Source organism: Tympanuchus pallidicinctus, unplaced genomic scaffold (assembly GCF_026119805.1).
Source record: "Tympanuchus pallidicinctus isolate F22 unplaced genomic scaffold, pur_lepc_1.0 scaffold9, whole genome shotgun sequence".
In the NCBI taxonomy this organism is placed as follows: Eukaryota; Metazoa; Chordata; class Aves; order Galliformes; family Phasianidae; genus Tympanuchus; species Tympanuchus pallidicinctus.
The window spans coordinates 23,173,635-23,198,732 of record NW_026294813.1 but is presented as its reverse complement, the minus strand read 5'-3'; the positions used below and the strand labels follow the sequence as shown (position 1 = coordinate 23,198,732).

Sequence of the window (25,098 nt, the reverse complement as noted above, 5' to 3'; positions counted from 1 at the left end):
AGATTGAATAGTGAGTCTTTGGTCGTACTGATTTGCACTGAGCTGGGTTGTAGTTAACTGAGAACTGCTCTGCCAGCAGACTAGAGGGAGCACTTATGGGCAACAGGTGACAAAAGCAGTGAGAGGCACAGGCATCCTCCTCTGAAACATCCAGACGTCTCCCTCTTCAGGTCTTGGTTAGCTAAAAGTTATGCCTTGTTTTTAAGTCAAGCTAGGCAACTTGTCAGGGCTCATATCTCAAAATTCTGGCTATATTCACTTGAACCTATTTATTACAATGAATTTTCTGATTTAAAATACAGCAGTAATGGAGCATTTAGGAGAGCAGCTATAGAAGTAACTGATATTTGTAGTTTTTCTCCAAGGACAAGTTTGCTTGATGGGAGGCACTGAACAGGAGTAACTTAGCCTGTTAATTCCAAGAGGTAAAAAGGTGCTGCGAAATGAAGGCAGCCTGACATATTGGTACTGTTTAGTTAGTAACAGGCTTAAACAAGCCATTTTTGACAGAGGCTGGAACCATGGAACGGTTGCATTGGAAGGGACCTCACAGCTGCCCAACCTTTGCTGTGGGCTGGCTTCCCCCCAGCTCAGGTACCCAGGGTCCATCCGTGGCCTCAAGCACTCTGAAGAGTTTTCCCCTCACATCTGGTTTAATTCTGTGCTCTTTAGTTTAAAGCCATTATCTTTATCCAATTACTGCACTCACTGATTAAGTCTCTTCCCAGTGTGATGGTTGCAGAGTTGAAGAAAAGTACTTTTGAAAAGGTGGAAGTGAAATAATTTCTATTCTGTGTTGCATAGAGGGCTGAAGCTGGCATACAGCTTGTAGGTGCAGTGAATACTAGATCAGACAGCATTGCATCAACCAGCAGCGTGCCATGTATTCTCCTTTCATTACTAAAATTGAGAAAAGGGAATGGAGAGAAAGGCAAGAATTGAACACTAGGTGAGCCATCCTTGTCTCACTCTCAATATTTACAGTAAATAACCCACAGGTGTTTCAGAAGTGAAAGGAGAAGCTCTCAGAACTGAAAAATGGTGGGCAGCCTATTCTTTGTGATTGTTTTCTCACTGTAGGAAATGGATGTGAACCCCAATGCAAGAAACTTCCACTTCAGAGCCTAAAAAATACTTACTGTATTGGATATAATCATTTGCATAAACAGAGAATGCTTTGAATCATGCCAGATTATTGGCCTTGGCATAGCACACCTGTTTCTACTTGACAGGCATCTGTCAGACAATTTAAGCTGGCATGGATAATGTATTGCTTCATGCTGCGTGAGAATGGTAGTATTTCACTTATTTTCTCTGTTTTTTTGTTTCCCATTTCCAGCCTGGTTGGGAAGAAAGGATACATTTGGATGGAAGAACGTTTTATATAGATCATAGTAAGTAAGCACTCAGGTACTGCAGCAATTAGACAAAGGGAGGTAATAAATATCGAAGTGAAAGCTTTGTAATTTTACTCTTCATTTAGGAAGCCAGGTGTTGATATGTGGAGACATTGATACCAGAGACTTAGTGCCCTCCTACGGTACTGTACATTCACCAAAAGCTTGCTTATAATTGGCTCATCAAGCTTTGTCCCTCTCTGACTTGTGAAGCATTAACATTTTTTCTTTGTGGTTTCTTTTGTTCTTGTTGATATTTTGGACTCTTTGTTGTTGTTGTTGATGATCCCATGGCTTATTTGCACTTTAATAAATTAAAATGTACATTAGGAATAGAAAGTAAGATGGCCACAGCTCCACATATAGGCAGCAAGTAAATTAACACTGATAATACTCTCTCTCTTCTCATCTGAGGTCTTGTGGCAGCATTGATTCTGAGCTTATTTCATATTTATAGCATGTTATATGGCACCCAGCCTGATATCTATTCTGACTGTATCCAACTGATATCTATTCAGTTCTTCTGTTAATGAAATTCCGTTGTAGGTGATGCTTCAGTGTAGATTTGTCTTACTGCAGCCCCTCAGAAAAACTGTGTTATTTCTTGTCGATTAAAAACAAAGCAGCACAAAAAAGCTTTTTTTTTTTTTGAAGATTTGAACTGGGCCTTCTAATGGGGCATTTCTACTGACAGGATAATCTTCACAGAGGTAGTAACTCAAAACAGTTGGAAGAGTGTTTGCTCCACGAAACTCAACCAAAACCTCCAACAATTCTGTGTATTTGACAGAACTTCAGTAGCATTAAGTCCTAGCATAGGATTTCTCCTTCAGTAGCATTAAATCCTAGCATACCTACAGTTTTGTGTTACTGAATCATTATTAAACCATCTTTGCCTCTAAATGAGTTACATAATTTTAAATAAAAACCAGAAGTAGCACACTCACAAAGAAAGAGATTAGCCCTTTCAGACATCAGCGTTGCTGTGTTCTGTATGTCTTCCTTAATTTTTAATTGCTCCTACCAGTAGATGTCTGGAAATAAATCTGGCAAGTTATGCCACAGAAAGGTCAAAGAATAAAACTTCAGTGTTTAAGATACCTGTATATTTGCTGGCCCTCCCTCACTTTAAGTTATTCAGTCTCTAAAAATGGAGTGCTGATGTTATATGTTCCCTCAAACAGTTTGATGCTTTTATAAAAACAGGTGTATTTGCACCTGAAGCCTCTCTTTGTTCCCAATCCGAGCTTCTTTAGCATTTTTGCAGAATTTATGAGTGTTGTTTGTTTGGGTGTTAGGCCTGTTTTGGTGGGGTTTTTTTGGACAACACTATTAGCTTCTATCAGATTGCCCTTGAATCTCATTGTTGGCTCCATTGTACTACCAGGGGACTTCAGAATTAGAGGTGATGCCAGGGGCATTACAGCAGACTTTGTGATGAAGTTGTGCTCAGTGCTTTGCAAATGACTGCAAACAGCAGTTTATCAGTTTATTTGACTCTTAACAACCATTGTAGCATTTCTTCCCACAGTATCATAGAACCACAGAATGGCCAGGGTTGGAAGGGACCTCAAGGATCACGAAGCTCCAACCCCCTGCCACACGCAGGGCCACCAACCTCCACATTTCATAGCAGCCCAGGCTGCCCAGGGCCCCATCCAACCTGGCCTTGAACACCTCCAGGGATGGACGGGGCATCCACAGTCTGTAAGGAAGTGCAGTGGCGTTTGGCCGTAATGCCAGCTTTGTGGCAGAGCCTTGTGGCTCTTAATTGTTTCACGAGTAACTTGAGAACATATGCTGAAGTCAGCCGTGGCTGCAACCAGCTGGGCTTGCTCTGGAAGCAGGCAAGTCTTGAGAGTACAGCACTATGATAAACTGGCTTAGTTAAGATGCAACAAATGTACTCCATTTCATTACTAGAATACAGCTGAATCAGATAACTTTCAACATTTATGCTGCTATTGATGTCCTGGCTGCCCAGGTATGTTTTTGAATTGGTAATAGGCATGATTATTTCATACTGTTGCCCAGTTTTATTTCATGTTTTTCTCATCCCTGAGAAAGACTGTAATAAAATTCACTGCAGCCAGCACAGAAAGGACCACTGTGGAGCAGCACAAGCTGTTATGCATGCACAAGCATGCCACAAACTAAGAAAAGTAAAGCACAAAAAAAATAATTTAGGTGCTACTTTAACTTAGTGGTCTGAAAATATGATTCTTTTCAGATTTTAGTTGTAAGCTGTTCTGATTTCTCAGGAGCCATGTAGGAAAACATGTTCTACATCTTAGAAGGTATCATGAAGAACAACACAAAGGCTTTGCAACCAAATTCAGCATAGTTACCAGTGGTTCACTGAAGGAGGAATGGATGTGTTAAATGGGTTCCCTGTTCTTCAGCATGCTGAGAAATGAATTAGAGAGAATGTGCACAATGTATTAGTAGAAAACAGCAACATAGGAGAAGCAAGACGAGCTCACTGGAACAGGATTAGGAACCAGAATGGTGGTGATGAGGTGTAGGTGCAGTGTGAATGTGTTTTATTATAATTGCAAGGTACAACTCAGAATAGGAAGAGTTAGCAGAATTTCTTTTGAAAGAGACATGAAAAACATCAGCTGAGTGTGAGTTAATTTATCCTGCGGTGCATCAGCAGGAGCATCTTAAATAAGAGCAGAGGTAATCTTCCTAAGCTGATTAGCAGTGGTAACATCTATGACAATGAAGCTCAGGGTCCCAAGCCTCAGGGGAATAGTGGAACCAAAGGAACAGAGGAAATCCTTCAAAGCCCAAAGGCCTGATCCGTGAGGAAAGAGAGAGAGTATTGTGTTTGTGTGAAGAACCAGGAGAGATCTTTTAAAACGTGCTGCAAAAGGAGTTAATTTGATATCAACATCTGCTGTGGACAGTACAGTAATACAGGGAGTCTTGTGCTACAGTTCCAGCTCCGGTGGGTCGAGTTGGGCTCTTCTCACTGTATGGGCACTGAAGTCATAGGAAAGTAATGTGAAGTCCCTATTGCTGTAATATTCTGAAAAACAGCTTAGGCAATGACTGATCAGTGACACGTCGTGCTCTTAAACATATCCTAGAGCAGTAAGAGAGAATGGACAAAATCTCTAAAGTAATTCCCAGCTCTGCTTTTGATGTCATAGAAATTTACCACCGTCATTGTGCTTGTCACTTTCAAGTAGGTGTAAAAAACGAGTTGGTATAAAAGCAGTAAATGTTGCAGAAGTGATGCGACTGACCAAGAAGCAGCCATATGAAAAGGCCAGCCCAGGAGCCAGCCTGTTGGCAGGCAGCAAGCTGTGCAGAATGTGTGGCTCCCAGAGCTGTCGTTCTGACAGCCTTCCTCCATAATGGCCATAAAGTGTGAAGGAAAATAAGACAGTAATTTAATGTGAAATTAACTGCTAGGCCAAATTTGCTGGAGTGTGCCCTGTGATGGTTTTGAATTTTCTTCAGTAACTTTTAATGAGAGGCAGCTTACAAAATCCAGTCCATTTTAAAAATAACTTGGGGTGCTCAAAACTTAGGGGTCTTTTCTGACTATAGAAACATGGAAAGTGCCTGTGCTAACTATAAAACAAGTGGACTTGGCTCTTTGCTTTTACCTGTAGTATCCTTAAAAGCAATTTTCTTCAAGCTTAGTGTTCTTATTCTCAAACCAAGAGTTACAAAACCTGAAATCCTGACTATTCCTTTAATATGCAGTTTATAAATCAAAGTGTGTACCTAAGAGATGTATTATTATTACCCTTGCAGTGCAGGAAATACGACTCAAGCCTTGCCGTTGGAGGTGGCATTTAGTTTGGTTTTTGGAGCATTGTCTTGTTGCAACATCATCATTCTGTCGTGATTCTGTTGTGTTCAGAATCTTGTGAGGAGCAGCTGTCTGGAGGCAGAGAGAGTTTCACCGTGGTCCTGTATAACCTCACTGTATGACCATGCAATGCTGCTGGTGCTCTTGAAAGCTGTAGCTGAAAAGAACTGAATTCTGTTACCTTTCTGCCAAAATAGACTTTGTCTAAACTGAATGATTCCTTATGCCATACTGTGTGCTTAATGATGTTATAAATTTCTCATTAAAATCAATGTCTAGGACTTCTTTTTTTCCGAAGAGATGCTATCCCTTCACTTCCAAATTTAATTCAGACTGCTTTAAAATTCCTAAACTTTGGCCCTCTTTATGCAGAATTTTGAATAAGTAAACTTCATCTACCATTGGACAAAGTGTTTGGGTTTCTTTCCCCTCAGCCATGAAATCTGTATTTTTAATACGAGTTGAATCCAAGATCATGTTCAAGTAGAACATGTTTACTGCTACTGGTGTTGAAATAAAAGCAGTGTAATTACACTGAATTATGCTGTACTTCTGCATTTTTGAACGAGTCTTTTTGACCAAACAGTGTGATGGGATTTTGATGGAGATGGGTGAATGCATTATTTTCTAACCCTGAAATACTGAGCTGTGGAAGTGGTGGTAGGAAAAACATGTGTAGGGAAAAAAAAAAAAAAACAACAAACACGTACATTCACAGTGCGGTAGCAAAGTAGTAATAATATAATTTATTTTGTTATTTACAGATAATAAAATTACCCAGTGGGAAGACCCCAGACTGCAGAACCCAGCAATTACTGGTCCTGTAAGTACTGCTGTGGTTCTTTTGGCGTGAAGTGCTGTGACTCATGTACCTTTGGTGTAGGCAGCAGTTGTAAATAAGCAACAGGTCATGCTTGTATTCCACATGACAGAATCGATGCCTGGTTGGATTGGAAGGGTCTTTAAAGCCCATCCAGTTCCAACCCCTGCCATGGGCTGGGTGCTCCCACCAGCTCAGGGTGCCCAGGGCCCATCCGTGGCCTCCAGAGATGGGGCACCCACACTTCTCTGGGCAGCTTGGTGAGTGGAGCAGGAGGCAGGACCAACCTTGGCTTGCTTTGTCCTGAGGGAGACTCAGATGAGCATTTTGTGAGTCTCCAAGGGCAGGGGAACTGCTGTCCTGTGCCCTCCTGGTGAGGTGCCCCAGAACTGGTGACACTCAGTAACCCTATTTTGTTTTACATACACTGCGGTGCACTGGAGACTTTTCCAGCCTGCTGCCAGTGGTCCAAAGCAGAGTGGGGTTCATGAGGAATCACTGCATTGTTTGTCACTGGTGTGCAATGCACTTCATTCCCAGCTCAGGCAGTAGGTTCAAAGCTGGTGGTTCTTGTAGTCTTTCCTACTGATGGCTACCGAGGTATGGCATTTTTCATGCATTACAGCATGTTTTCTTCCTAGAAGCCAACACCATATGATTTTGACTGTCTAGGAAACATTCTTGATTGGTTTGTCACAGTAAATCTCAGAATACGTCTGTTTCAGCAAAAGGAGAAGAGGGCTCTTTCTTTAGCAGGATAGAAACCGCTTTATGTGACTGTTTTTAATGTCTGTATTGCTGTGCTGTTTCTGTGCAAAGCTCCATCCGCTCTGAAACTGCAGGGCTGAATACTCTGAGTGGGGTTTCATGCTGAGATGCCCGGAAGGTCATTGGTTCTCATTTTATTCTGTTCTCATCCTGCAATCAGAAACTTTCTGTGCTAGGCGCTGCGCTGTGTTCGAATCGTGTATTTTGGTACAGAGCTGTGCGTGAGGGGCATCTGCTCTCATTCTTTGATCAGAAGATCTTGGGAGTTTTGTACTAGCCGAGCAGTAGTAGTTTTATCACTTCCTCTATGAGAGTGGGGTTAACTCACTGAGGGCTGTGGACATGCAGTGCTGTGTGGGTACATGCTGCATCCTGCACCTTATGATTCATTTCACAGCTCTACCTGGAGCCTCACAACTTGTTCTAAGGAGCATTCTCAAAATTCTTTGTATTTTGTCTTTGTGCAACACCTTTTAATCCTTAGCACTTCCAACTGTGTAAATCCATAGCTTTTGATAGCAGCACTCATTCTTAGAAGTCATAAAAATACCACATGACGTATTATTGTTTCCTAATGAAACACACAGATGACAATATTCATTCCAGTCATTTTTCTCTGTGTTAAAAATAGTTTTTGCTCTTTTCTGTTCCAAAAATAAGAAAGAAAAGAGGCTAAGTAGATAAACAGAAAATGTGGGTAAAAATTTTGGTACATCTTCACTCAGCTTACACACTGAGAAGGTTTGGTGTTCTGTACTTCATGCATGTGTTTTTTTTAATGACTCAGTGAGTTACATATCTAGATAGCATGTCTTCAAATTTATATCTTATTTGTTTAAGTATAAAGTAGCATAACAAACAATACGTAGAATAATGTGTATTTACAATTCTCTCCATAGGCGGTTCCGTATTCCAGGGAGTTCAAACAGAAGTATGACTATTTCAGGAAGAAGTTGAAGAAACCCGTGAGTATAAGCGTGCTGCTTTGTGCTGAGGTCTGTTACGTCTGGGGAGAACAAGTGAGTTGTCCTCAGGGTAGATACAGATGAGTGTTTCTTGCTGTAGCACATTTGCCAGTGATTCTTGGTTGCCCTACTCCTCAAAGGAGTAAAAATGAAGACAGTGAAGAAAAGTTTGAATTTGCTGGATTTCTGAACAAAAACATTTATGTATCTCTAAGACGCTCATTTTCTGGTATGAACAGAAACCCGAAGTGATGACAGAGGAAGGAAATGTCATCTACTCACTACTGATTGACATTTCTCCTTCATCTTTAATGGTGGATTTGAAGGACAGAGCTGGAGAACGCTGGTTGAATGGAGCCCACAGCGTTACTGAGTCAGGCACAAGCTTCTGGTGTTCCTGTTCTGCAAAAATACCTTCTTTAATTTCAGTGAGCAGTAGGTATTGGCCCACACCTGGGGTCAGCTGGTGATTCACTGCAGACAGCCTTTGCAGCACGAGTCCTGACGCAATGGGGCTCGCCAGTGCCTTTCTCTCTTTGCTGGTAGTTCCTTCCGTGTGCATTCTGACCAATGACCAGATGGACACAGTAAGCACCTGCAGGAAAAGGCAAACCTCTAGACACACTGCTGTCGGGTCAGTCTTACCAGGAGAACTGTGCCTGCCTGTAACTGTCACGAGTTCACCCAATCTTGTGCCTCTGTTTTCATATGCTTTATTCAGTTCTGTCCTGCCTTTCTGAATTTCTGGGCTAAATCTTATTGACTACTAGTGCTCTCGTTTTTCAGACAGAAATTCTCAAGCATTTTGGCAGTCCCGTTCTATTTTGTTCAGTTCTGCTTTATGCGCAGTGGAACAGTTCTGGCCTTTACAGGTATCCAAGTGAAAGGGCAACATGAAGCATCATGTTTGTTATCATGGAATCACAGAATAGTTTGGGTTGGAAAGGACCCTTTACGATCACCTCATTTCAACCCCGCTAGGCAAGGACACCTCCCACCAAACCAGATTGCTCAAATCCAGCCTGGCTTTGCAGCTGTCATGCTCTTTAAATTCGACACAATTAAACTAATATTGTTCTCTCTTTTTTGTTGTTGCATTTCATGTTGTTCTCAGTGTTTTACCAAGTATCATAGAAATCTCTGATCCCTGGGACTGGAACATACCCACTTCACTGTAATCTGTCAACCTGTATTGGAAAACAAGCATAAGGAGAAACTTTGCACACTCAGATGTCAAATCCATCCTTTAGTTTTTAACCTCTAGTCCGTAATTCCCTGAAGATCATGTATTCAGACTGATAAGTAAAATGTACTCTCCTTTCACACAGGCTGATATACCAAACAGATTTGAGATGAAGCTACACAGGAATAATATTTTTGAGGAGTCCTACAGAAGAATTATGTCTGTGAAAAGACCTGATGTACTGAAGGCCAGGCTCTGGATTGAATTTGAGTCAGAAAAAGGACTTGACTATGGAGGTGTGGCCAGAGAGTGGTTTTTTCTCTTGTCCAAGGAGATGTTCAACCCATATTATGGTCTTTTTGAATATTCAGCAACGTAAGTGTTCATTAAAATCTTTCCATTTGCAAGCAGTATGCATTAGATTTTGCATGAGCAGGGAGGTTACATTTGGGAGTAGTTAGGTCATCCTTGGTGACACAGTTGTGCACTCTTGTCAATCAGATCTGCGCTCTCATTTCTTTTGTCCTTCTTGAGGACCTTTCATGTCACATAAGGCATTCTCACTATTAGGACAGTGCTTCGTGTTGCCTTACTGGCAGCAGCACAAACTGTCGTTTGTGGGGCGAGCAGTAGCAAGTGGAGTGATGCAGACAAAAGACTATTTGTGCCCTCCCAGAGCATCGTAAAACACCTGCCTTCCAGAATTGTACTGCTTCTTTGTAATTAGCTCACAAAACAGCTTCTCGTTTACATTTCAGTAGCTACACAACACCGGTCCTGCATGAATTCAAATGCATTCATGTCCAATTTTAAAACCCTCAGTGGTTCATTTATGTTAATGAGAGAGCCAAGTCTCCTGCTTAAAGCACATTCCTTTTGTGTCTGCCTTTGTAATCCCACACCGTGTGCTTAACCACAGGAGGGATGGATTTCTTCTTTGCAACAGTTCTTACGTTTTCAAGTCAGTGTCATACTCATTCCTTCCTCTTATGAGTGTTGAATGAGTGGTAAAGTAGATGAACAAAGGCTGTGCAGTGGGAGTTTTCTCACATTTGTGTCTCGGAAAAAACACGTTCTGATTTTGGAGGGAAGCTCAGCTTAGAGAAATACAGGCTAGCTCAGAATGCCCCTGGGTTAATACTTTACTGGGTGGTGTGTTTTGCAATAGCACTTCCACTTCTGTGTCTTAAGTTGCTACAGGTCCTTTAAAAGTAACTCTGTTCTCATGTGAAGTTTGCTTTCATGGAAAGGAGTGTTTTAAATTGTGAACATTCACAGTGGATTGATTCTGTGCTGTAAAGTTCAGTAAAAACATACTGGGCAAGGCCTGCTTATAACCAGTGAATCTGGAGGCAGTATTTCCCTGAACTTTCCACCACGCACACAGATGGAAAAGGTGAATTTAAAATTAATTGTACTTAACCCCACAACCAGGAGGATTATGAGGAACCTTTGTCAGATCATCGTTGTGAGCATTAATGCAGCGTAGACAAGAAGTGGCCCTGAGCTCACGTTGTTTATTAACATGCCTAAATATCTGTTTACTCAAAGATGTGATGATTTAGATTTTTTTCTTGCTTTCTTCAAAAAAGGGACAACTACACGCTTCAGATTAACCCTAATTCAGGTCTTTGTAATGAAGATCACCTTTCTTATTTCACATTTATTGGACGAGTGGCTGGCCTGGCAGTGTATCATGGGAAGCTGCTGGATGGTGAGTTACTGCACTGTGGCTATGCTACTGCAGCTGGACTTTTGTTAAATAAGTCACTTTGATAATTAATGTGTGTCAGAGTGTAGTGCATCTGGAAATAAAGTTAGAATGAAAGTATTGAACTGGAAGCTTTGGAAATTGTATTCCTGCTCTGAATGGAGATTTTGTCAAAATTGTAGCATCTTGCTCAACCAAAACATTTCTCATAAAGCTCTGCTTCCTTCTTCACTCTTGTTAATCTCCCTTTCTAAATAATCTCTATGGTAAAGGATGACCACTGCATTTGTATCAGGCCTTTCCATGCAAAACAGCTGAAGCTGGAACAGTTACATGGGTACCAACTGCAGCATGCACGTTTTGTAAATCTGTTTCCCATTGGTATAACAATTAATTAAATTTTTTGCTGGGTTTCAGAATCCCAGAATAGCCAAGCAAGCAGTGATACAGACTGTCTACATTTTAGTTAGTGGTAATGCCTACAACACTGCATTGTTTTTGAGAGGGGAGGGACAGGTGGAATACCTTCAGCTCAGCGCTCCATCTTCTGTGCCTCTACCACTGAACTGATATTAATTGCACTGGTGTAATTCTTGTGATTAAAAGAAGGACTTTCTGTGTCTGAATTAAAAATGAGCCTGCTGTTAACCTGAGCAGTTACAGCTCAGGTTTCTTGCGGGTATTTCTTTGCAAGTGTGTGGTGCTCTGTCTTAGAGCAGGCTGTCCTTGAGTAAGGTGGAAATGCAGAGTAGTGGAAGTAATGCTTTTCCCCTCCGTTTTAGGCTTCTTCATCAGACCTTTTTACAAGATGATGCTGGGGAAGCCAATAACGCTGAAAGACATGGAATCAGTGGTAAGGACATTTCACCCTTACCAGCTCTAGAATTTACTTGAGGATTTTTCCTTTCGGGAAATCAATATAATTAATAAATTAATTAATTTCTCCTTCACCTTTCTCTGTTCTGTACCCATGCCCAGAACAGAGACCTTTCCCCAAGGAGGCTGTGGATGCCCCATCCCTGCAGGCATTCAGGGCCAGGCTGGATGTGGCTCTGGGCAGCATGGGCTGCTGGTTGGTGACCTGCACACAGCAGGGGGTTGGAACTGGATGAGCGCTGTGCTCCTTTGCAACCCAGGCCATGCTGTGATGCTATGATTCTTTCTCTCCCTCCCTTTCTTTCATCAGTCTTTAATTGTGAAGCCAATACATAACAAAGATGCAGCCCTTTCAGGAAGTGTTAACTTTTACTAATAACAGTGTGATCAGTTATTTTATAATACATAAATATTGATGTAATCAAGTGGTGTATCTATTGTGTTGAAAACAACAGCTTCATCACAGAGGTATTCTTTAACCAGTTACTACATGTTGCCATGTACACATGTACCAAATATATATGCACAATCAGTTTATTGCATAATAACCCTTAGTTACAAAGCAACTAAGGGAACTTACACAAATCTGAAATTGTACCAGCTGAAAAACACAAAGATCAGTCATATCATCCTTTACAGTAGCTGTACCAGTAAACAGACTCCAAGCTCTCTGCAGCCCCCTGGAGTTCTAGATTTAAGTGCCTTTATCTCTTTAATGTCTTTATTTTCCAACCTTGTTTAATTTTAATCTCCTGTAGGACAGTGAATACTACAACTCCTTGAAGTGGATCCTGGAGAATGACCCTACGGAGCTGGATCTCATGTTCTGCATAGATGAGGAAAACTTTGGACAGGTATGTAAACACTAACCCAGAAGTCTGTAATTCCATCTTACTGGTCATTGCCAAAAAGTAATTAACTACTGGGCAGTATCTCATGGTTGTGGACTTAACTGGGACTGCTGCATGTTAATCATCAATACAGGCAGACTTTGACTTTCTTACTGAACTATTTAAGTCTTGAGATGCCAAAGAAGGAGGTTGTATTCTTGCCCGTGAGCAACACAGTGCCTTGCTGAAAGGCAGTACTTGAGGCTAATAAAAGATAGAATCCTCATTAGAAGTGGACTCAGCCTGGGACTGCGTGGGGTTCTACAGTTGAAGATGTTCTCAAAGAACACGAGAAGAGGTAGAATTATAAGCAGCAGAGTACCCTTTTAAGACTCTTTTAATAGTGCAGGCAGATGATACAACAAAAGGAAGTCTGTTTGTTTTGCAAAGATTCACAATTGTTTCTGTTACAACAAAAAATGTTCTGGTCACACTTGAGAACCAGTAATGATGATGGAATTTTAAGTCCTCTTGGCTGTATCCTGTTTCAGCTTACCTAACTCAGTGAGCTACAGATAAATCCCAATAGCAGCTGATACAATCTTGTTTCCATCATACTGCTCGTGAGAGGCAGAACTGCATGACAGATTTTATCACAGAAAAGCCTGAAGCTCAGTAATATCAGGGTAGGATCTGCTGTACTGCAGAGTAAGCTAGATGGGTAGAGACTGGAATGCCTCATGCATGTAAATGCTTGCAGGATGTTTCTCAACAATTCAGAAGCTGTAAAACATGGCAGATAATGAATAATTTTCTGCTTCTGCATTTTCCACTTACTTCCTACTTACTGGTGCCAAAACTCTGGGGACTCATGGAAGTCATAAGACCACAGAATCACCACGGCTGTAAAAGGCCACCACAATCATCCAGTCCAACCTTCCCCATACCACCAATACTTCCCACTAAAACATGTCCCTCAGTACAACATTTGAATGTTTCCTGAACACCACCAGGGATGGAGACTCCACTCGCTGCTTGTTTTGTCTCAGGCAGCACAGTGCTGCTGAAACTTGTGGAACTTGGTTAGGAGATTGTACTGCTTCCACACAGATGTTCAGTATGTAAGAGGGAAAGATTTGCATTGCTCTAAGCTTCTGTGTTTGCTTATACTTCAGTTATCACCAGAATCTTTCTTGAATTAAAGGAAAAACAAGATAAATCTGATATGTGATAGATAAGAATAGGATTTTGCTGGTGCTCACAAATGAGTAAGAAAGTATTTTCAAGATATAGAGGATGGAAAGCGTCCTTCAGAAGAGGAGAGAATGATGTCTCTCTTTCTAGTAAGTTCACAGATCTTAATCACAGACTCAGCCTGGGGCGGGCAAGGCCCTCCAGCTCTCCCTGCCCCAGCTGTGCCAATAATCTTTTCCCAGCACTTTGAAGAATTAGAAGGCGTTTTTCTGTCCTTTTGAAGATGGGAGGATGTGTTTTCTTTGCCAAATTTTACCTGACGTTTTGCAATAGAAGTTGGAAAATAATTTACTCTGAAGAGTGACTGTAGAATTTCTTCCTAATTACGTCATCTTTAAACGTGAAATATTTTGATGTCTCATTAGCTATTGCAGTGTAATAATTTTCTAGTCCTGCTTGCAAAATGCCTCTCGGGGGTGGTGGATTTCATGAGAAGCATGTCCTGAAATAATAATGCCCTGTTGTATTTTGTTCTTTCTTTAAAATACAGACGTATCAAGTCGACCTGAAGCCAAATGGGTCAGAAATCATGGTAACAAATGAGAACAAAAGGGAATACATCGAGTACGTATATGTTTGTGGAATTTACCCTGAGTTTAACTACAGACAGTGGTAATGCTTTGGAATTTACCTCACTGCAGTTATTGTAGCACAAAGAATTGTCAGAAGTCCTTTTAAAAGAAAATCACTTTGTTAACACGGTTTGTTCACACTACCAGGAAGTTGGAATATTAACCTCTTTGTTCAATGAATTACTCTAATTAAGGCAGCCTGTGTCATGTAGTAGGAAGCAGTATTTTCTTGATGTGTTGGCATAAGGAGTACTCAAGGAGGCGTGGAGTTGCCCCCAGTGGCTGCAGACACCAGTCTAAATTACTCGTTCTGAGCACCCTCCAAAACTGATGCAAAGATGGCATTTCCTGGATACAAGAATTACATTACAGCAGCATATGAATCTGGCCTGATTCGTGCCTCATTTTCTGCACTGGCTGCCCACCTAGGTAACTGCCTCTGCTTTGTGGGTCTCCTAAGCAGTAAATTTCCACCCTGGGCCGCAGTTCTTCCTGATGAAGTGCTATCACAGAATGCAAATGAAGAATAAGTGCAGATCTGAACAATAAACTAATGAGACAAAAGAGTGAGAATAGGACATCGTGTTGCTGAGGTCACATTTGCTTCCCCTTTAGTTTTTATTCAAGGAAGGGTTCAGGATCTCTGCACGTGTTTAAGTGCTCCTTTAAGAGGAATACTCTGCACTTTGTTCACCTCCTGTGCAGTGTGGTATTGCAGCAAAGTGACTGTAACAGCAAAACAGTAACAAGTTCCCCGTTTTATTATTTGTTTTCTGCTCTTAGTTTGGCTGTGCAGCATATATTCACGCCGTCAGCAGTTTAATTTTTCAGGCATTCAGGCAGTTTTTGTTGGTTTACGGATGCAAAGTATTAGATGCCATAAACACTCTCCATCTCTGTCACCTCCATGTAGTAAAGCAATAAAGAAGAGCTCTTTGAAAAGGTGTGCGCCAAAACAAAGAGCTAAATTGCACCTCCACCTCAGTAATTCTAGATAAATGCTAATGTGGTGTTTTTATAACTTCAGAGTCCATGCTTGTGGTTACATACACTCATTTCTTAGTGTTTGATGCAGTTTAATTTGTTCTAGTGCTTTTTCCAAGAGTTGTGTTATCACTGAGGAGTTCTAGTTGGTGCACAAGGGAAAAAAGAAGAGAAAAAAAAGAAAAGGAAAGAAACTGCAGTTGTAGTCACAGAATCACAGATATCACAAATATATTCATGGCTCTGGAATGTAAAAAAAACCTCATCATTTAGGTACCTAATTCTTACAGTAAGTACATTATCCAGGGTCTAGACTATAGAATTTGTAGCCTGCATAATTTTAATAAAAAGCAGCCCAGCTTCTCTAATGTAAAAGTATGATTGAGAGATACCTAAAGTTGTAAATGAGAAGCTGCTATTGTTAGGGTTGTTAATTAGTCTTCTAATGAATGTGTTTATGTATTTAACTCCCATAGCCTGGTCATCCAGTGGAGATTTGTAAACAGAGTTCAAAAACAAATGAATGCTTTCTTGGAGGTAAGTTCTCTTTTTTGTCTTCCTTTTTACCCAAACTATGTACGCATACATCAGTATCTGGTTAGAGGAGTGGGAAGTTGTGCACGACCACACAGGCTCTGCTGGTCTCCTAAGATCATTCTCATTCAAGTTGTCATTATTTGAGCTTGAAACAGCAGTTTTTAAATAGAAACTCATAATACTTCAGGAACTGCATATTTTGTTTTCCAAACCCTTCTTTGCCCTCCATCACTTACTTAGCTCACAGCTTTCTCCAGATGCGAAAGTTCTATCAGATAAAACCTTAATTATACATAGTTTGCTAATTTTACTTTTTCCCTTAGGGATTCACAGAACTTCTTCCGATCGACCTGATTAAAATTTTTGATGAAAATGAACTAGAGGTGAGTTGGTTTATGTCCAGAGGCGACAGATGGGTAATGCTCATTGCAAAGATGGGTGACAATCTCAGTTCACTGGTCATCGTGGAGTTTGGAGACAAAGGTTCTTTGCCTTCGTGGGGAATGAGGATTTTTTTCCCCCAAAATTAATAAATCTATCAATCAAGTAAAAGCAGGGAAAGTATCAGTTACTCAATGAGGTGGTTTAGTACATGCATATGTAAAGAATGCAAGTAGCTTGCTGCATTAATGACATGTACTGGTCACGTTTCAGCAAATATGCTGTAAAAGACACTGTCACATGAAGCCTACATACTGCATACTGCACAGTGTTTCTCCAGTAAAGTGGTGGAATCTTTGAGAATTCTCCTGAAGAGAAGCTCAGTACCACTTTATGTCTGTATTTGCATTTGTATAGTGTTAACTTTGAGAGGTCAGGAGAGGAGAGGTGGTTTTTCTGATGGAGCACTCAGGGTAGTCCTGGTACCGTCTTCAATTAACAACGCATCAATTATTTCTGTATTTAGTTACTGATGTGTGGCCTTGGGGATGTTGACGTTAACGACTGGAGACAACACACAATCTACAAAAATGGCTACTGCCCAAATCATCCTGTCATCCAGTGGTTCTGGAAGGTAAGGCTCTCAGCGCCTTCGGTTTCTCTGACTATACCTGGAAGTCAGAGATCCCTTAGTGTGTTGTGGAGTCAGTTATGAAATCCTTTTTCTTCTCAAAAACTACTGGAAAACACGTTGGTAGATGCTGGAAATGGCAGTTGTCATCCTTAATGGAGTCTGTATTGGAATGGCCCATGGTTGACAAAGTCTCTCTGGTTTTATTGAAGTGCTTTGTAATCCTTCTGAAATACAGTACCTCTATGAAAAGTGTGTATTTGCAGGAAAACCAGAACAGTTTTCCTGTACTACAGAAGTACTGTGAGTCACCTTGCACAGACGAATGGCAGTTGTGGTTCCTGGCTGTTGCCTGGGCATTGTCACTTTCCTTGCTATAAGCAGAAAAGAATTCTTGTTTAACCAGAGAGAACATAGCATGCTGTCCTTCGAAGCTAGATATGTGTTTCTTACCATGTAATACAAACAAATTCTGTTCTGCTTATTTCAACCATGACACCTTCAGCCACGACAAGTCACCCTGTCTGCTTCTCCACAGGCTGTTCTACTGATGGATGCAGAAAAACGCATTCGGTTACTGCAGTTTGTTACTGGGACGTCACGAGTGCCTATGAATGGATTTGCTGAACTTTACGGTAAGCTTCCTGCCCTCTGCCTGCAGATCACATGCTGCAGGTGGCTCCTCAGGAGAGCACAAACACTGCTGAAATGCTGGCATGGCCAACCTTTACTCCCATATAAAACTCCTTGCACTGAATGCCAGCAGCGCTGGAGAAAATGTGGGCACTGGAAGGGAAGCATAGTTTTGTTCATAGAATCACAGAATCGTATGAGTTGGAAAGAATCTTTAAAGGTCATCTAGTTCCAACCGCCCTGCAGTGAAGGGGACATATAGAGCTAGATCAGGTTGCTCAGAGTCCGAGCTCAGAATTTCAGGTCCAGCCTGACCTTCAATATCTCCAAGGACAGTAAATCCACCACATCTCTGGGCAGCCTGTGCCAGTGCTTCATCATGGAATAATAAAATGGCCAGGGTTGGAAGGAACAGGATGATGAATCTCCAGCCCCCCCGCCACACGCAGGGCCACCAACCTCCACATTTCACAGCAGCCCAGGCTGCCCAGGGCCCCATCCAACCTGGCCTTGAACACCTCCAGGGATGGACGGGGCATCACAGCATCTCTCGGCAGCTGTTCCAGCACCTCACTACTGTCATAGCAAAGAACTTCCCCCTGATATCCAATCTCAGTCTTCCCTCCTTCAACTTCAAACCATTTCCCTTTGTCCCCATGTTCACCATGGGTGTTCTGCTGATGTTCTCCTTGCCCAGGAAGTATCAAATCCCTCAAAGAAAATGTCAACTGTAGTAAAGCTCATAGCACATGGAGAAGAGGAGATTGGAGGTCTATGCAAGTGTGGTGGTTTTTTTTTTTCAGTGTTACCAGTCTAGCTTACCTCTTTCACATGGTATGTGCTCTAAACAAAGAGTAGCTTGGGGAACTTACTAAGTTAACTGCATTTGGAAATAGTATATATCCACATCACTATTTGCTTTAATGTAATTTTGACCTAACGGTGTTTGCACAAAGTATTTTGTACCAGTTGGAAGGGGAAGTTAAAATTAGAAGTAAACGGGGCAATGCGATTTTTCATACAGCAATTGAAGTAGTTTTGGTAGGGTCCAGTAACTCAAGTTTCTTTTTTTTTTCCAACTAGGTTCAAATGGTCCTCAGCTGTTTACAATAGAGCAATGGGGAACTCCTGATAAACTGCCCAGAGCTCACACATGGTGAGTCCAGAGCGTGTGTGTTCAGCCATCTGTGCATGAGACTGTTTGAGTGCAGGTGGGTCTGGTGTGCGTGTCACAGCATGTTTGTGTCCTAAAAAGAATAGAAGATGTTATTTAACAGATAGAAAATCAACGCACGGACTGGGCAGGCAGACACACACACATGGAAACGTGAGAAAGGTGATGTGGTTGGTGCTGGCTGATGGACGTGCATGCTGGCTGCCTGTGTATCCACAGCTCGTTCATCCTCATGCAGATCCATGCATTTATTTTCCACGTTTTACGTAGCAGTTTTTTTCCTCTTCAGGGGTGGTTAAGAGCAGAAACCTTCCTATTTTCAGAAGGCAGTGAATAGTTTCTGAAAGCTCCCAGGTTGGCCTCATGGTACCCATGGGAAGCGGCTGGCAGTGGTTAGGTGTGCACAGCCCCTGTTTCTCCAGTTGGATATATGCTCCTGCCTCACGCCCAAGTTATTCAACCTTTTCCACTGCTCTCAAAAAAGGCACTTGAAGCATTCCAGTGACTCCATTTTCCTTTCCCTTCTGAATTTCAGCTTTAATCGCTTAGACTTACCTCTTTATGAATCCTTCGACGACCTGCGAGAGAAGCTCCTGATGGCAGTTGAAAATGCACAAGGATTTGAAGGAGTGGATTAGGGCGCTGCTTCCCACCTTTCGGCGCGTTCTGCTGCGCTTCCACTGCTCCACGTTGGACTCTGACTGTGGCAGAACCGTTGCACAGCGCTGGTTCCTGGAGCAAACTCTTCGACAGTGCGTGGCCTAAATGCAGAATCTTGAACTCTGGTCTGTGGGAGGCTTTTTTGGCATTTCCACAGCCAGTTACTATGGGGTTATATGTACTCTGATTACATTTCAGCAGGACTTACTGTATTTATGTTGTGCCTCTGTAGGCTGAGCCCTTAATAAAAATTTTACATAATTTCTAATGACAATGAATGAAATTAATCATTTTACAGGGATAGTGTTACAGCTCATGTTTACTTTTTAATTGATTTAGACATTTTCAGATTATATTTCATTACAATTAAATTTCATGTACGTGGGGGATAAATGAGCATTTTTTCTTAATTTCTTACCAGACTTGATGCCAGTGTCATTTTTTTCAAGCTCATTTTGAGCCTTGTGTTCCCAAGCTCTTAGGAAAATAGGAGATAGTTATCTTGGAATTCTTCTCTATATTGGCTATATCAAGAGCACATAAATATTTTTCTGTATCTGGAAGAGGTATGGATTCTATGTTGCATTTTTGTATAAATAATAGTTATGAGTCGAGGGACAGTCATAACATAGCATGCCAAATCTCATGTTCAATAAAGAAATTGCCTCATTATTCCTTGGTGATATTTACATGTACTGAAGAACATTTTGGGGTAGGGTTGGCATTAATCATTTAGGAAAATATGCTTAACCCTGTCATTATCTTTGTGTAGTGGTTCTTTTGTTATCCTTTCCTCTTTACTGTGTGCAGTGGAGGCATTTTGAAGGAAACCTGGCACTGTGTGATTTGGCGTGATGGAAAACAGATCTGTTTTGTCTCCTATTTGTATGCATTTGCTAATGATATCTAAACACGGTATCTTTTTGTTTCTAACTGCACCAACTCTAAAGGCACTTTATGTAACACATTGAAGTCATATCTGTGTTTTTTTTTATCATAAACATTACTGTGATTATGTTCCTTCTCACTGCACATGTCTTTCTGGTGCAATATCTATCAATTGTGAGTTTGGCTGCTGCTGATGTATAAGAGGAAAAAAACAAACAGCTGTAGAGCTGAGTCTGCAGACATGTTCCTCAGCAATTGTTTTCGTGATTTATTTTTTACTTAATCACAAAGATTTATTTAATATACACTGCTATCTATCTAATCAGTTTTGTTACCTATGACATGTTGCATGCCTAAACTATAATGTCTTGAGTTGCATCTCTTGTGTGATGGATTAAAAGTGAAAGATTTGTATTTGACCCGCTGAACTTAAATGGCTACAGCACTGCGGCAGGAGGTGTGAGGGTACGGCTGCATAGCAGCTGGGGTCAGCTTTGCCTTCTGTGCAGCACTTTTCCCCAGGAGCCCACCTGATGCTCTGTGGAGCAAGGTGGTACAGCGTGGAAGCAGGAGGTCACCTCTCTGCCCAGCGCTTTGCAGCACCCACCAGAGGCACTGCCTGCTGCTGGCACAGAGCAGCCACCCCATGGACCTCAGCAGAGCAGTATCTTAGGGCAAAAGGCCACTGAAAAGAAGGCTTAATGCTAATCACGTTCAGCAAGTGCTGTGTGCATGTCAGCAAAAGGTTTGAGGAGCTAACAGATGCATGAAGGTGTTTTAGCATTTGAACACCAGACTTAACCAATTCTCTTGATGTCTCTTTCTAACCTTTTGCATTTTATAAACCCTTTGCACTCATAAACCCTTGAACAAGAGAAATAAGTGCATTTCAGTAGGTAAACAAACACAAACAGCATGATGATTTATTGGGGAGATGGAGAGGATAGGGTAAATCCACAACCTCCTTGGCAACCAGTGTGCCCAAGGAGGCTGTGAATGCCCCATCCCTGCAGGCATTCAAGGCCAGGCTGGATGTGGCTCTGGGCAGCCTGGTCTGGGGATTGGTGACCCTGCACACAGCAGGGGGTTGGAACTGGATGAGCACTGTGCTCCTTTGCAACCCAGGCCATTCTATGATGCTATGAAATGCAAGCATCTGCACAGATAGACATTACAAGCATTATAGACATGAATGCCCAGTGCCACATACCTGAAAGCACTCCTGAGATTTTTTTGGCAGAACTGAAATCCAGCCTCACGCAAAGGCTGTGACCCAGCAGCAGTGCAGCTGAGATGGGAGCAGAAATCAGGATATTTCAGAATCACCATCGTGCTTTGATCCTGTCAGCAGTTTACATCAGCAGTTAAACAGTTAAACTCCCGGTGCACTACATGATGTTATGGGACACCAGTCACCAATAATCATCGAACCATGACAGATCCCTCCCAGCTTCTTCCCTTACTGATGCTTCCTTTAAAGTCCTTTCAGGCCAAAAATGAAATTTGTGGGATCACTTTAATCTTCCATATGATCATTGGAGATGACTTACCTTAATTATTTTTAATGCGCTGTCTCAGTGAGTGGGCCCTTGTGCCTTGGCCTTGTGCAGCACACGCTGAAATCCGTGCTATGTTGGCATTCTAGCAATTAATGAAAATAGTTTAAAAACGCCATTTGTGCCTCTTGTGCCCAAAGAACTGCAGTCACAGCCCCTACAGCAGCTCTCACATCAGAAAAGAAGTCACTTTTGTTCAAGAAAAGCTTTGTTCAACACTTCATCAACAAAATTATTCCTAATTGCCCAGGTGACCATAACAGGAAGCCAGCCCATTACTTCTCAGTGTCCTCATGAGCTGCACTATTACTACACACCACTGCTTTTTGGCTTTGCAGGTGCAGCTTTGGAGCACAACAGCTCCCCTCACTGCAAAGTGAACCTCTCCTCATCCTTTTGGGATTCAGATTGCAAATGAGCATGGCTACATGTAAAACAAGCTGAAGGGAACTGCTCAGCCCAGTCCCTCTGCTGCACAGAGCTTTTACTACCCCAGCGTTGTGCACACAGAACACACTTCAGATCATTCACCACGAAATGACTCATTTAAAACTTTCTATCGTGTTAATAAACGGCAATGTGTTATTTCCTGAGCCATTACTTCTTGGCTCATGCAAAACCTTACAGCAAACTCGTGGCAACTTGCAGTCACAGTGTAGAGCAGGCATGTCCATGCTGCAGCCCACCACCAGCACGGCAGGGACAGAGCTCCTCTCCAGCAGGTCAGCCCCTAACCTGGACTGATGCATGGGGTTGCTCCTCCCCAGGTGTAGGGCTCAGCACTTGCTCTTGTTAAACCTCATCTTGTCCCTCCCTGCACAATTCTCCAGTCTGTCCAGGTCCTGATAAATGGCAGCACGGCCCTCTGGTGTGCCAGCCACTCCTCCCAGCTTCGTATCATCAGCAAACTCGCTGAGGTTGGACTCTATCCCTTCATCCAGGTCACTGATGAAGATGTTGAACGAGACCAGACCCAGCACTGACCCCTGGTGAGCTCTACTTTGACAGCCTCCAACCAGGCTGTGCCGATCACAGCCCTGTGAGCTCTGCCAGCCACCAGCTCTCAGTCCACCTCACTGCCCACCCATCCACTGCACACCTCCTGAGTTTCATTACAAGAATGCTGGAGGAGACAGTCTGCCATCTCCAGAAAGGTGCACCATGAAAGCACAGCAGAAAATGATAGCCACCTTTCTTGTAGCTGCATTTTCCATTACCCAAGTTCAGGCCATCAGGGTATGCAGTTTTCCAGCTCTTGGAATTACAAGACCTGAACAGGAACTAGATGTGAAAGGTTTGCAAGTCTGGACATTCGGTGTTGCACCTTGCTTTGCTGTATTGTGATCAGACAGCAAGCTGAGGTCTCTGCAAAAAGTTCCAGATGATGCATGATGGCTGCTCAGTGCCTACAAGTGAAACATGGTTGGGTTTCCCACTGACACAAAGAGGACACAGCTCCTCTTGATGGCCTCTCTGCACCCCACTGCCCCAGTCAGCCTTCAGAGAAACACCCCACTACCACTGGCTTTGCAGAAGTCAAGGGAGCCTGTCACTGAGCTAGGTCCCCAAAATAAGGCTCTCTGAATATCAAATAGGCAATGATATATATTAACAGGGAGTGCAATCAGGTTAACCATGAAACTTCAAATTTAATCTTTGCCCAGCTTGAGCCTGGTAAAATTGAAATTCTCCTTTGGACTTGAGTGAGCTTGACCTGGATGCACTCTGGTCCATGAAAAATGTATCATCTACTGGCACAATAACGCTTGCAAATAGCAAAGATAAGAAGGTAATACTTGTACCATGGTTCCCAGCAGTGCAGTACTCTCTCGCCTTGAAAGATCAAACTGGCAAAGACAAGTGCACAAGTTGTAACCACCACTTCATTTCTGCTGTGTGCAAAAACAGGTGCCAAAAACCTGGGGCATCTGCTTGTTCTACTAATTAGGACTAATTACTTGCCCCATTTTGTCAGGCTACATACTGCAGCGTGGGTAGATGTCTACATGTGCCTATGGCATAGAGGTTTTCAGAACAAGGTACTGAGCTGCCCTCCAGGTTGCTGTGTTTTTATCCCAGATCTCTGTCACTTCTTGATTAGACAGAGGATGTGACCTCCTCCTGCATTCAGTTTTTAAACTAAAAGCAAAACTTTGAACCTTGGCCTAAAGTTAAAGAATAACAGAGATGGACACTGGATCGATACCAGACAAATATTAGTCCCATGCAGTGGACAGATGCTGCTCTGCTGTAGATCTAACTCTTTCAGTATGCCAATGTGGAATCTTTAGGTTTAAAGGTTTCTTTACATACAGAAAAAAAGAGAAAACACTTTGAAGTAGCTGGAGGTTAATATTCTGTGCAAATCCAGCCATCTCCTTCCTCCCAGAGCTGAGAACTGAGCGCTGCAAACAACATTCTCTATCTTCTGCCATCCCAGTCACTTCCTATATTCCAGAGCATTATTTCTGTGAAAAATCATTTTTAAGAAAATTGCCCAATTTTGAGCAGCTTCCTAGTCAAGCATGCAGACATTCAATAATAGTAAGCATACACTACTTAGTGATAAAGTAAACAGAAGCTGTGATAACATTTCCTCAACTCAGACCCAGCTGTGCCCCTGGGTTAAAACAAGCATCAGTCAAAATCATGATTTCACCTCTATGAGGGCAGTTCTGCTGCACCAGAAGAATATGAACTGGAAAACTGTAGGCTGAGGTGCAAAGGCATTGCTAGGAGGATTGCAGCAGTCCACATCAAGCCACAGTTGCAAGGGAAACAAATACGGTCTTCAGAGTGTCAGAGGCCTTTCCTCTGACAAGCATGAAGGAGAATGACCTTGGAAAATAGAAAATCAGAATATTTCAGGACGTAACATCTAACAGCAGCAGGAGTGATATTTAGCATAAATCTGGGGCTTGATTGACTGCTGCATATGCTTAAAATTAACCTGCAGAAATAACTAATCAGGCTTTCTACTTGGACAGTGGCCAACAAGAAAATGCCATTTTCTGGGGCCTCTGAGGGTCAGTGCATATACACACACATCTCCATACCACCTTTTATCTGTGCTGCAGGCATCTGTTTAAATAGCTCTGTTTGAGCTATCTGTCCATACAGGGGACAGGGGTGCAGTGACCACACGGTCAGCCCAGCTGGTCTCCACCAGGTTGTCTGCTTGTCCTTGGCTACTGCCTGCTGTTGGCAGCCTGAGGTAGGGCCAAAAGCACCCAAAACCTCGAGCCAGGGGTATGGCAAAATCCCAAATCATTGTGCAACGATACTGTAAAGTATGCTGGAAGACTTCTGTAGACCTCTGCCTGCAAAACTGACAACTGCCTCCATTTTCTTTTCTCTCCTGGAGGAGGAGAAACCTGCTGTGAGCTGGCTGCCCCCCACCAGCTCAGGTTGCCCTCTCCGTGTCCCTGAGCATTTCCAGAGATGGGACA

At 42.3% G+C, this 25,098-nt stretch overlaps 1 protein-coding gene across 7 annotated transcripts in view; it reads left to right on the top strand.

Annotated features, from left to right (window-relative positions):
- The window catches only part of NEDD4L (NEDD4 like E3 ubiquitin protein ligase), a 133,809-nt gene extending 113,297 nt beyond the window's left edge, over nt 1–20,512 (top strand). For 4 of the 7 annotated variants that reach the window (XM_052670047.1, XM_052670046.1, XM_052670044.1 and 1 more), the window contains 14 exons: nt 1,340–1,394; nt 5,991–6,049; nt 7,714–7,779; nt 9,108–9,337; nt 10,555–10,676; nt 11,456–11,526; nt 12,308–12,403; nt 14,124–14,197; nt 15,666–15,726; nt 16,050–16,109; nt 16,634–16,741; nt 17,277–17,373; nt 18,455–18,527; nt 19,081–20,512. In XM_052670047.1, the coding sequence (XP_052526007.1) occupies nt 1,340–1,394; nt 5,991–6,049; nt 7,714–7,779; nt 9,108–9,337; nt 10,555–10,676; nt 11,456–11,526; nt 12,308–12,403; nt 14,124–14,197; nt 15,666–15,726; nt 16,050–16,109; nt 16,634–16,741; nt 17,277–17,373; nt 18,455–18,527; nt 19,081–19,183 (1,275 nt within the window). In that variant the 3' untranslated portion in view covers nt 19,184–20,512. Of the gene's footprint in view, nt 1–1,339; nt 1,395–1,483; nt 1,541–5,990; nt 6,050–7,713; nt 7,780–9,107; nt 9,338–10,554; nt 10,677–11,455; nt 11,527–12,307; nt 12,404–14,123; nt 14,198–15,665; nt 15,727–16,049; nt 16,110–16,633; nt 16,742–17,276; nt 17,374–18,454; nt 18,528–19,080 lie in introns of all 7 variants that reach the window. The other 3 variants (XM_052670045.1, XM_052670043.1, XM_052670041.1) reach the window with 1 other exon arrangement.
- The last annotated feature ends 4,586 nt before the right edge of the window (nt 20,513–25,098 follow it).